The sequence below is a fragment of the Corythoichthys intestinalis genome, chromosome 1 (assembly GCF_030265065.1).
Source record: "Corythoichthys intestinalis isolate RoL2023-P3 chromosome 1, ASM3026506v1, whole genome shotgun sequence".
NCBI classification, from domain to species: Eukaryota; Metazoa; Chordata; class Actinopteri; order Syngnathiformes; family Syngnathidae; genus Corythoichthys; species Corythoichthys intestinalis.
Window position 1 is genome coordinate 6,177,624 of NC_080395.1, and position 13,315 is coordinate 6,190,938.

General features: G+C 44.5%; 1 protein-coding gene across 2 annotated transcripts in view; it reads left to right on the forward strand.

Annotated features, from left to right (window-relative positions):
* Positions 1–13,315, forward strand: part of wdr59 (WD repeat domain 59) — a 30,403-nt gene that overhangs the window by 7,587 nt on the left and 9,501 nt on the right. Inside the window, exons 7-19 of one of the 2 annotated variants that reach the window (XM_057843063.1) lie at positions 2,067–2,155; positions 2,216–2,410; positions 3,554–3,710; positions 6,781–6,860; positions 6,926–7,055; positions 7,129–7,247; positions 9,484–9,648; positions 11,049–11,144; positions 11,219–11,317; positions 11,635–11,756; positions 11,820–11,973; positions 12,045–12,178; positions 12,250–12,331. In XM_057843063.1, the coding sequence (XP_057699046.1) occupies positions 2,067–2,155; positions 2,216–2,410; positions 3,554–3,710; positions 6,781–6,860; positions 6,926–7,055; positions 7,129–7,247; positions 9,484–9,648; positions 11,049–11,144; positions 11,219–11,317; positions 11,635–11,756; positions 11,820–11,973; positions 12,045–12,178; positions 12,250–12,331 (1,622 nt within the window). The remainder of the gene's footprint in view (positions 1–2,066; positions 2,156–2,215; positions 2,411–3,553; positions 3,711–6,780; positions 6,861–6,925; positions 7,056–7,128; positions 7,248–9,483; positions 9,649–11,048; positions 11,145–11,218; positions 11,318–11,634; positions 11,757–11,819; positions 11,974–12,044; positions 12,179–12,249; positions 12,332–13,315) is intronic. The other variant, XM_057843072.1, reaches the window with a different exon arrangement.

Sequence of the window (13,315 nt, forward strand, 5' to 3'; positions counted from 1 at the left end):
GATCTTGGGTCATTTGTATGTCACTTCCTGTTTATTTTTAGGTCTTTCTGTGTCACTTCCCGTTCATTTTGAGTCACTTCCTATTGATTTTAGGGCATTCCCGGAACACTTCTTGTTCGTTGTAGGTTACCTGTTGATTTTGCACAATTTATATGTCACTTCCTGTTTATTTCGGGGCCTTTCTGGGTCACTTCCTGTTCATTTTTGGGCCCTGTCAATAATTTCAGTTACTTCCTGCCTATTTAGGGGCATTCCTGGGTCACTTCCTGTTAATTTTTGGGCAAGATCAATAATTTTGAGGGTTTTGGCAGTCACTTCCTGCCTATTTTGGGGCATTCCCAGGTCAATTCCTGTTCATTTCAGATCACCTATTGATTTTGGGTCATTTGTATGTCACTTCCTGTTTATTTTAGGGTCTTTCTGGGTCACTTCCCGTTCATTTTGAGTCACTTCCTATTGATTTTAGGGCATTCCCGGAACACTTCTTGTTCGTTGTAGGTTACCTGTTGATTTTGCACAATTTATATGTCACTTCCTGTTTATTTCGGGGCCTTTCTGGGTCACTTCCTGTTCATTTTTGGGCCCTGTCAATAATTTCAGTTACTTCCTGCCTATTTAGGGGCATTCCCGGGTCACTTCCTGTTAATTTTTGGGCAAGATCAATAATTTTGAGGGTTTTGGCAGTCACTTCCTGCCTATTTTGGGGCATTCCCAGGTCAATTCCTGTTCATTTCAGATCACCTATTGATTTTGGGTCATTTGTATGTCACTTCCTGTTTATTTTAAGGTCTTTCTGGGTCACTTCCCGTTCATTTTGAGTCACTTCCTATTGATTTTAGGGCATTCCCGGAACACTTCTTGTTCGTTGTAGGTTACCTGTTGATTTTGCACAATTTATATGTCACTTCCTGTTTATTTCGGGGCCTTTCTAGGTCACTTCCTGTTCATTTTTGGGCCCTGTCAATAATTTCAGTTACTTCCTGCCTATTTAGGGGCATTCCCGGGTCACTTCCTGTTAATTTTTGGGCAAGATCAATAATTTTGAGGGTTTTGGCAGTCACTTCCTGCCTATTTTGGGGCATTCCCAGGTCAATTCCTGTTCATTTCAGATCACCTATTGATTTTGGGTCATTTGTATGTCACTTCCTGTTTATTTTAAGGTCTTTCTGGGTCACTTCCCGTTCATTTTGAGTCACTTCCTATTGATTTTAGGGCATTCCCGGAACACTTCTTGTTCGTTGTAGGTTACCTGTTGATTTTGCACAATTTATATGTCACTTCCTGTTTATTTCGGGGCCTTTCTAGGTCACTTCCTGTTCATTTTTGGGCCCTATCAATAATTTTGGTTACTTCCTGCCTATTTAGGGGCATTCCCAGGTCACTTCCTGTTAATTTTTGGTCACTATCAATGATTTTGAGGGTTTTGGCGGTCACTTCCCGCCTATTTTGGGGCATTCGCGGGTCAACTCATTTTCATTGTAGGTCTTTTACAGTTAATTTTGGTGATTTTCATGGGTCACTTCCTGTGAATTTTGGGGCACCTTCTGATAATTTTGTGACATTCCTGTGTCACTTCCTGTTCATTTTAGGCCAGCCGTGGATTTTGGGTCATTTACAAGTCACTTCCTGTTGATTTGGGGGATGTTGATGGGCAGGTCCTGTTCATTCTTGGAATTTTTAAGGGTCACTTCCTGTTGATTTTGAGGCATTTGTAGGTCATTTCGTGCTGATTTGGGGGATTGCGCAGGGTATGTGCTGTTAGTTTTGTAGAATTTTATGTGTCACTTTCAATTTTGTGGGTCACTTCCTCATCATTTTGGGGCATTTACTGGTCATATCATGTTGATCTTGGGGCATTCCTGGGTCACTTCCTTTTCAGTTTAAGTCCTCTGTTGATTTTGGGTCAATTACAGGTCACTTCCTGTTCATTTGGGGGATGTTACGGGGTACATCTTGTTTATGTTTGGAATTTTTTTAGGGTCACTTCCTGTTCCTGTCTGTTCCCAACTCACCAAGACGACTGGAATCGAAAATCCCAACACTTTTTTTGTGTTTTTGTTCGTCAGCTGGTGCGTCGCAGGTGAAATGGAACCGCGGGAACGCCAACGTGCTGGCGTCCAGTCACGACGGAGACGTGCGCATCTGGGACAGGCGGGTAAGGATGTCATTCGCTGCTCCCCTGCCCCCTGGGCTCAGACCGTCGGGCTCTTTGCAGAAAGGCGACACAGCCTGCGAGTACCTGGCGGCGCACCTGTCCAAAATCCACGGGCTGGACTGGCACCCGGAGCACGAATTCATGCTGGCCACCAGCAGCCAAGACAACTCTGTCAGGTTTTGGGACTACCGCCAGCCCAGGAAGTACCTGGACATTCTCTCCTGTCAAGTTCCTGTCTGGAAAGCCAGATACACGGTCAGTAGACACCATTTCGCTCAAGTAAGAGTAGTGATACTTAAAAATAATATGACTCAATTAAAAGTAGTCATCCAGAAAATTCACTCGAGTACAAAAAAAAGTATCGGGTGAAAAGAATACCCTTATTAAGTCAACCCAAGTCATGCTGACAATGACTAATTTCGTAATGCAAAATCAAGCATTTTATTTTCAATGGCATTTCTTCATAGCCAAAACTGTTTGACCCACCGACACTGTTGGGTCAAACAGTGGCCCTGGAGGCCCCATCAATGGCAGCTACTGAGTAAATATCAGATGCTTTAGCATTGATAAATTCACATTCTCGGAGAGAAATAAGCTCGTTAGGACCTCATTTTAATGTCGACACGTTGACTTTGGAGGGAAAGTTGCCCCTACTAACATGGCCGCCCTGGAGGCCCCATTAATAGTAGCTACTGCGTAAATAGCAGATGCTTTAGCATTGATTAAATATTTTGTAAGAGAAATAAAGCTACTTAGGAGCTCATTTTAATGTCAACACATTGACTTTGGAGGGAAAGTTGCCCCTACCAACATGGCCGCCCTGAGGCCCCATCGATAGCATCTACAGAGTCAATAGCAGATGCTTTAGCATTGATAAAAATCATATTTTGTAAGAGAAATAAAGCTACTTAGGAGCTCATTTTAATGTCAACACATTGACTTTGGAGGGAACTTGCCCCTACCAACATGGCTGCCCTGAGGCCCCATCAATGGCAGGTACTGAGTCAATAGCAGAAGCTTTGACGTTAATAAGGCGATATTTCATAATAGAAATAAGCTATTTAGGACTATTTTAATGACATATAATGAAATGACCCGATATCGGTAGGAAGTGACCCCTGAATTACCCCAAACCTAACCTAAATCAACAGGGAGTGACTTGATAACAACAGGAAGTGACCCTGAAATGCCCCCAAATCTACAGGAAGTGACCTGATCTCCCCCCCCCCCTTTTTTTACTCGCTATGCTACTTTCTATACTATAATCTATCACATTACCATATTTGGCCAAAAAAGACACCAAAATCGTCCAATTCTGAATTCAGAAATGAAACATGAGCGGGAGCCGGCAGCCATATTGGGAGGGGCAAGAAGTCCGACGGTTTGCTTTATTTTCAGCCCTTCTCCAACGGGCTGGTGACTGTGATGGTTCCACAGCTGCGCCGTGAGAACAGTCTTCTTCTGTGGTCCACACTGGACCTCAACAGTCCGGTCCACGCCTTCGTGGGGCACGACGACGTCGTCCTGGAGTTCCAGTGGAGGCCGCAGAAAGAAGGTGAAGCAAAGAAAATGCCATCTCTAGGGAAATTACTTTGGTGGTTCCTGCAGATTTTCAGTCACAATTCCAGGTAGGGTCAGGGTCTTTTCATGCTACTGCCGTCAATTGAAAAGAGTTTATCACGCTGCCGAACCTTCCTCTTGAAATGGATTGGACGTCTAGCATTGTCAATGGAAGTCACCGAGTCAATAACAGATGGTTTGACATTGATTCAATAATTTTTTGGTGGAAAAATAAGAAAGTGATGGCTTCATTTGAATGTCAATGATACATATTTTATTTTCCAAACCAAGTGACGCAATTTCAACAGGAAGTGACCCCAAAATGACCCCGGATTAACAGGAAGTGACCCGAGAACAACGGGAAGTGATGCCGAAATGACCCCAAATCAGTAGGAAGTGATCCCTAAATGACCCAAAATGTACAGGAAGACATCCCGTAATGACACCAAATCAACAGAGAGAGTGATATCAAAAAGAAGTGACTCCGAAATGACCCTAGATCAATAGGAGGTGACCCGATAACAACAGGAGATGATGAAGAAAATGCCAAAGTCAAGCGGAAGTGACCCAGTATGAACAGGAACTGTCCCCGAAATGACCCCAAATACACAGAAAGGGACCCGATAACAACAGGAAGTGACCCCTAGATGACCTAAAATGTACAGTAAGTGACCCAATATGAACAGCAAATGACCCTGTACAAACTCCAAATCAACAGAGCCTTAATATCAACAGGAAGTGACTCCGAAATGACCCCAGATGAATAGGAAGTGACCCAATAACGACAGGAAATTATGTCAAAATGCCAAAATGAACAGGAAGTGACCTAATATAAACAGTTAAGTGTCCCCTAAATGCCCCTAAGTCAACCAGAAGTGACCCCTAAATGACCCAAAAGGTACAGGAAGTGACCCAATATGAGGAGGAAATGACCCAGTAATGGCTCTGGATCAAAAGTGACGCAATATCAACAGGAAGTAACTTCGAAATTACCCCAGATCAATAGGAAGTGACCCTATAACAACAGAAAATGATGCTAAAGTGCACTTTAAACAATAGAAAGTGATATGAACAGGAAGTGACCTCGAAGTGACCCAAAAGGTACAGGAAGTGACCCAATAATAACTGGAAGTAAGGCCAAAATACTCCAAAATCAACAGGAAGTGATCCAATATGAGCAGGAAATCACCATGTAATGACTCCAAATCAACAGAAAGGGACCCGATGTCAACAGGAAGTGACCCTGAAATTACCCCAGATAAATAGGAAATGACCCAATAATAACTGGAAGTAAGGCCAAAATACTCCAAAATCAACCGGAAGTTACCCAATATGAAGAGGAAGTGATGTCAAAATGACTTCAAATATATAGGAAAGGACCCGATATCAACAGGAAGTGACACCGAAATGCCCCCAAATCAACAGGAAGTGACCCGATATCAACAGGAAGTGACACCGAAACTACCCAAAATCAACAGGAAGTGACCCAATATGAACAGGAAGTGACCCCCGAACTGACTCCAAATCAACATAATGGGACCCGATATCAGGAGGAAGTGAGGCCAAAATGCTCCAAATCAACAGAAATGGGCCCGATATGAACAGGAAGTGATGTCAAAACGACTCCAAATCTACTGGAAGTTACCCGATATCAACAGGAAGTGACACCGAAACTACCCAAAATCAACAGGAAGTGATCCGATATGAACAGAATGTGACCCCCTAAATGACCCAAAATGTACAGGAAGTGACCAAATATGAACAGGAAGTGACCCCAAAATGACTCCAAATCAACAGGAAGGCACCCGACATCGACAGGAAGGGACCCTGAAATGACCCCGGATCAATAAAAAGTGACCCAATAACAGGAAGTAAGGCCAAAATGCTCCAAAATCAACAGGAAGTGACCCAATATGAACAGGAAGTGATGTCAAAATGCCTCCCAAATCAACAGGAAGGCACCCGACATCAACAGGAAGTGACCCTGAAATGACCCCAGATTAATAAGAAGTAACCATTAGCAACAGGAAGTGTGGTCAAAATGCTCCAAAATCCACAGGAAGTGACCAAATATGAACAGGAAGTGATGTCACAATGACTCCAAATCAATAGGAAAGGGACCCGACATCAACAGGCAGTGACTCAGAAATGACTCCAACTCAACAGGAAGTGACCAGATATCAACAGGAAGTGACACCGCAACGACCCAAAATCAACAGGAAGTGATCCCATATCAACAGGAAGTGACACCAAGATGACCCGAAATGTACAGGAAGCGACCCAATATGAACACGAGGTCACCCCGCAATGACTCCGAATCAACAGGAAGTGACCCGATATCAGCAGGAAGTGACCCCGAAACGACCCACATCAAAAGGAAGTGATCCGGTATGAACAGAATGTGACCCCTAAATGACCCAAAACGTACAGGAAGTGACCCAATACGAACAGGAAATGACCCCGAAATGACTCCAAATCAACAGGAAGGCACCCGACATCAACAGGTAGTGAACCTGAAATGACCCCAGATCAATAGGAAGTGACCATTAGCAACAGGAAGTGAAGTCAAAATGCTCCAAAATCCACAGGAAGTGACCCAATAGGAACAGGAAGTGATGTCACAATGACTCCAAATCAATAGGAAAGGGACCCGACATAAACAGACTGTGATTCCGAAATGACCCCAAATCAACAGGAAGTGACTCGATATCAACAGGAAGTGACACCGAAACGACCCAAAATCAACAGCAAGTGAGCCGATATCAACAGGAAGTGACACCGAAACGACCCAAAATGTACAGGAAGCGACCCAATATGAACACGAGTTGACCCTGCAATGACTCCAAATCAACAGGAAGTGACCCGATATTAGCAGGAAGTGATGCCAAAATGACTACAAATCAACTGAGAGGGACCCGACATCAACAGGAAGTGACACCAAATTGCCCTATAATCAAGAGGAAGTGACGCAACATCAACAGGAAGTGAGCTGATATACCTTCACAACAAAGCGACAGAACTGCATTTTCCAGTTGATTTTGAAGTTGTATATGTCCTCTAATCAGGTTATAAAGACTTCCAGCTGGTCACGTGGTCCCGAGATCAGACCTTGAGGATCTGGAGACTAGACCCGCAGCTTCAGAAGGTCAGCGTTTACCCGAGCGTCCGCCGTTTCCCCATTCCGACGCTCGCTATCGTCTTCTGACACAGCTGTGCGTCGGCGACTTGACTGGCGACCCGACGGACGCCACGTCTCTCAACGTCGAGACGGACAAGTCGCCGGTGTCCGAAGGCCCGCGCGGCAGAATTCCTTTAGTGCAACATCCGGACGGGGTGGGACGTAAGTTCGACCGGCGCGACGTCGGAGCGTACGGGTAATAACGCGGGCTTGTCTTCCGCTCTTCGTCCCCCAGATCAGGATGCCGTCTCAAATCGGGGCGGCGCTCAGGACTCAGCGTCTTCGGGTCTGGCTCAGACGCTCCAGCAAGAATTTTCTTTGGTCAACCTGCAGATTAGGAACGTCAACGTAGAGGTGAGATGCAAGCTGGCATCACATATATAATATATACGTAACTGATGGCCATCTTGTGTCAGGGTGTTTCTATGACGCTTTCCAATTGCACATTGATTTTCTTCAAGTTGTTGCTGGATTTACAAACAATTGCGTCCATATTTACGTGGATTTGATGTGGGCAGATTTTTGAAAAATTATTTTTGAAGTATGCAGTTCATTGACAGCATCTCTGATGTATGTGAAAAACCAAACCAAGAGGAAATGACCCAAAATGAATGGGAACTGACCTTATATCAACAAGAAGTGACTCGGAAACGTTTTAAAATCATTAGAAGTGACTCGATAGCAACAGGAAGTGACACATAAATACCACAAAATAAGCTGGAAGTAACCTGAAAACGTAAAAAAATCAATAGAAAGTGGAACAATATCAACAGGAAGTGAACCGGAAATGCTTAAAAATCTGAGAAAGTGACTCAATATGAAAAGGAAGTGACCCGGAAATGCTTCAAAATCTTAGGAAGTGACTCAATATGCAAAGGAAGTGACCCAGAAATGCTCCAAAATCATAGGATGTGACTCGATATAAACAGGAAGTGACATATAAATACCCCGAAATAAGCATGAAGTAACCTGAAAATACCAATGAAAAAAATCAATTGGAAGTGGAACAATATCAACAGGAAGTGACCCGGAAATGCTTCAAAATCATAGGATGTGACTCGATATTAACAGGAAGTGACACACAAATGCCCCGAAATCAACAGGAAATGTTGATGACTCGGAAATGCTTCAAAATCATAGGAAGTGACTCGGAAATGCCCTAAAATCAACAGGAATTGATTTGGCGTTGAAATAAAGTGACCCGGAAATGCTTCAAGGTCATAGGAAGTGACTCAATACTAACAGGAAGTCACCTGTAAATGCCAAAAAACAGGAAGTGATTCGGAAGTGCTTCAAAATCATAGGGAATGCCTCAAAATCAACAGGAAGTGACTTGGAAGTGCCTTAAAATCAACAGGAAGTGACCTGATATCATAGGAAGTGACTCTATATCAACAGGGAGTCACCTGGAAATTCAAAAAAATGAAATGGAAGTGACCCAGAACTGCTTCAAAACCATAGGAAGCAACTCTGTATCAACAGGAAGTCACCTGTAAATGCCAAAAAAATCAACAGGAAGTGACTCGGAAATGCTTCAAAATCATAGGGAATACCTCAAAATCAACAGGGAGTGACCTCATATCATAGGAAGTGACTCCATATTAACAGGAAGTCATCTGGAAATGCCTGAAAATCAACAGGAAGTGACCCAATATCAAAAGGAAGCGATCCGGAAAGTCATAGGAAGTGACATAATACTAACAGGAAGTCACCTGTACATGCCAAAAAAAGAACATGAAGTCACTCTGAAATGCTTCAAAATCAACAGGAAGTGACTTGGAAGTGCCTTAAAATCTACAGGAAGTGACTCCATATTAACAGGAAGTCACCTGGAAATGCCCTACAATCAACAGAAAGTGGCCCAATATCAAAACGAAGTGACCCGGAAATGCGCAAAAACCTAGGAAATGCCTCAAAATCAACAGGAAGTGACCTGATATCATAGGAAGTGACTCCATAGTAACAGGAAGTCATCTGGAAATGCCCGAAAATCAACAGGAAGTGACCCAATATCAAAAGGAAGTGACCCGGAAATTAAATGCTTCAAAATCAACAGGAAGTGACTTGGAAGTACCTTAAAATCAACAGGAAGTGACCCAATATCAAAAGAAAGTGACCTGGAAAGTCAGGGGAAGTGACTCGATATCAAAAGGAAGTGACCCGAAAATACTTAAAAATCATAGGAAGTGACTCTATATCAACAGGAAGTCACCTGTAAATGCCAAAAAATCAACAGGAAGTAACTCAGAAATGCTTCAAAATCATAGGAAATGCCTCAAAATCAACAGGAAGCGACTTGGAAGTGCCTTAAAATCAACAGGAAGTGACCTGATATCATAGGAAGTGACTCTATATCAACAGGGAGTCACCTGGAAATTCCAAAAAATCAACTGGAAGTGACCCAATAACACCCCAAAATAAAAAGGAAGTGACTCAATATCAAAAGGAACTGACCCGGAAATGGCTGAAGTGAGATTTGACCTATCAATCTATACGAAGTTCAAAGCAGAGTGCTATATCTATCAAATGGCACTGACGCAAAATGGCCGACGAGTGCGAACATATAGCTTAATGTCTTTTTTTGACGCAGATGGACGCCGTGAACTGCAGCTGCGTGGTGTCGGCGCACTTCGGGAGTCACCAGGTCCGACTGCTCATCAAGTTCCCGGGACAGTACCCCAACAACTGCGCGCCCGCCTTTCAGTTCGTCCCGCCCACCAGCATCTCCGCCGCTATGAAGACGAAGATCCACAAAGTTTGTTTTTTTTTTTCATTTAATTTAATGGCAAAAGTATGCAAAGGTGTTTCATCACCCCTGTTAACATAGCTTAGGGGCGGCCATGTTGGTAGGGGCCAGATTCCTAACAATTGACTGGGCGTCTACGAGTGATAAACTCCTTTCATTTCATTGCAAAAGCATGAAAAGTGCTTTGATCGCCCCCACTGAATGGCCCAAGGGCAGCCATGTTGGTAGGGGCAACACTCCTATCGAAATCAATGCATTGACATTCAAATGAATTCATCACAAGCTTGTTTCTCAGCCAAATATGATTTTATCACTGTCAAAGCATCTACTATTGAATCATTGGGTGCCATTGACAGCGCTGGACGTCCAATCCTGTTGAAGCAGGAGAGTTGGTACCATCCCACTTCAAATGGATTGGGCGTCTACAAGTGATAACCTTTCAATTCATGGCAAAAGCATGAACACAGCTTCCATTGCCCCCACTGAGTAGCCTCAAGGCAGCCATGTTGGTAGGGGGAACACTCCTATCGAAATCAATGCATTCAAATGAATTCATCACAAGCTTGTTTCTCAGCCAAATATGATTTTATCACTGTCAAAGCATCTACTATTTATTCATTGGGTGCCATTGACAGTGCTGGACGTCCAATCCTGTTGAAGCAGGAGAGTTGGTACCGTCCCAACCGTCCCACTTCAAATGGATTGGGCGTCTACAAGTGATAACCTCCTTTCAATTCATGGCAAAAGCATGAAAACAGCTTTCATTGCCCCCACTGAATAGCCTCAAGGCAGCCATGTTGGTAGGGGCAACACTCCTATCAAAGTCAATGCATTGGCATTCAAATGAATTCATCACAAGCTTATTTCTCAGCCAAATATGATTTTATCACTGTCGAAGCATCTACTATTGATTCATTGGGTGCCATTGACAGCGCTGGGCGTCCAATCCTGCTGAAGTGGGAGAGCTGGCACCGTCCCACTTCAAATGGGTTGGGCGTCTACATGTGATAACCTCCATTCAATTCATGGCAAATGCATGAAAAGAGCTTTCATTACCCCCACTGAATGGCCCCAGGGCAGCCTTGTTGGTAGGGGCAATCCATTTCAAGCGGGAGGGCTGGCGCAATCTCACTTTAAGTGGATTGGACGTCTGCTCGTGATGAACTCATTGAAATTCACAGCAGAAGGATGATTGGATTTCTATCCTCATCTCGTGAAGGGTGACACGCAATCCTTTTTTTAAGGCACCGTGCTTAGTTGGCAGCCATCTTGGAAGGGGCAACAGCCGTTTTAAAACTATATCTGGGAGAGTATATAATGCGCAGCCACTGCACGTTATTTCTCAGTACTCTCCGATTACGTAATTTTAGCGCCGTATCGGTCCAACAGGAGTCTTCTTTTTTTTTCAGATCCTGACGGACGTGTCCCTGCAAAAGGTGAAACGGAACCAGAACTGTCTAGAACCTTGCGTCCGGAAGTTGGTGTCCTGTCTGGAGTCCCACGCGGTGAGAATAAAGAAAGCGCTAATGAGCTAATAAGCTAGGACTGCCTAGATAGAAAATGTTTGTGGTCCTGGCAGGAGGACAGTCCGTCCTCAGGACCCTTCGTCTTGTCCAATCCGGTGGCGCCAACGTTGCAGGCCTTCCCGCGAGTCACTAACACCTATGGATCCTACCAGGTAAGTTTCCTGTTTTGATGGTATTATTTGCATTACATGCAAAGCTACCATCTAGAATATTCCTGTAATATCAAAATGTATCTAGGCCTACAATTTTTTGCCAAATCACATAATTCCTACATGAAACATTTCAGGAAGGGGCACAACATTTGTATAGTTTTTGCCAAAAAATGTATGGTTCCACTAAAATTTGGCAAAAACTTTCCCATTCATTTCTAATGGTCAAAATTTCCCATTCATTTCCAATGGCAGGGAAGTGACCGGAAACACCAACCATTTCAATTTCAAATGAAACATGTATTTATTTTTATTTCCAGGACGCCAACATCCCATTCCCGCGCACGTCGGGGGCTCGCTTCTGCGGCACGGGCTGCCTGGTTTACTTCACCCGACCCATCGGCATGCACCGCGCAGTTCCCGCCGCCGAGCCCACGCCCAGGTAACGCCCGAGCGCCCGGCGGGCCGACGGCTCCTCTCTCGCTCACCTCCGCCTCGGTGTCAGGTCGTTGTCGGCGCTGTCAGCCTACCACAGCGGCGTCCTGACGCCCATGAAGATTCGCTCGGAGTCTCAGAACACGCTCAGACTGTACGGCGGCAGCCCAACTCGAGCGGACAAAGACACTGTCTCCATTTCGTCCTTCTACTACAAAGAGCGGGTGAGACAGACAGAGAGAGAGCCGCCGATGCCGTTTGAGCAAAGCGCTAGCTCTCGTGCTATCGCGGGCAGAAATCTCGGCGTTACAAGACCAAACGTGACGGCGCAGACTGCGGCGTCCGCTCCATTAAGTTGGCGGGAAAGGTCATCATCCAGGAAATCTCCTGTCTGCTGCCCATCCACAAAGTTCTGGGAGAAAATTACATGTGAGCGGCTCGCTAGCTTAGTTTAGCTTAGCTTAGCTCGCTAACCCTTCACTCCTTCTTGTCGTCCTCAGCTTGAACATGCGTGACACCGAGGACACGTGTCAGAAGAACGCCGCCGCCGCCCTTGCCGCTGGACGCAGGGACGTGGCCAAGGTAATTTGGCACACCAGCTGCTATTCATTTCAGGGCATTCCCGAGTCACTTCCTGTTGATTTTGAGGCATTTCAGGAGTCACTTCCGGTTATTCATTTTGGGGCACTTGCTATTGATGATGGGGCAATTCCGGGGTCTTGTAGATTTTGGGAAATTCTAAGGTCACGCCCTTTTAATCTCGGATCACTTCCTGTTGATTTTGGGGCATTCCCGAGTCACTTCCTGCTGATTTCAGGGCAAATCCTCTTCATTTTGGGGCACTTCTTGTTGATTTTTGGACAATAGGTCATTTCCATATGATTTTGGGGCACTTCCTGTTTATTTCGGGTCACTTTCTGTTGATTTTGGGGCATTCCCGAGTCGCTTCCTGCTGTTTTTTGGGGCATTTCCTAGTCATTTTTGGGCACTTCCTGTTGATTTTATGACATTAGGTCACTTCCAGTTGATTTTGGGACACTTCCTGTTGATATCGCATCACTTCCTGTTAATTTGGGGGTGTTGTGGAGTCACTTCCTGTTGATATTGGGTCACTTACTTTTGATTTGGGGGAATTTCAGGGTCACTTTCTGTTGATTTTGAGGCATTTCTGGAGTCACTTCCTTTTGATTTTGGGATATTCTTGGGTCACTTCCAGTTGGGGCATTTCCTGTTTATTTGGTCACTTCCTGTTGATTTGGGGGCATTTCAGAGTTACTTCCTGTCGCTATTTTGTCACTTCCTGTTGATTTGGGGTCATTTTGGAGTCACTTCCTGTTGATATTGGGTCACATCCTATTAATTTGGGGGCATTTCAGGGTCAGTTCCTGTTGATTTTGATGCATTTCCCTTACATTTCTGGGATATTACGCATCACTTCCTATTGCATTTAGGTCATTTACAGGTCACTTCCTGTTGATTGCGGGGCATTTCCCAGGTCATCTCCTCTTAATTTTGGGGCAAAACCGAATTTTGTTTATTTTACGGGTCACTTTATGTTGATTTCGG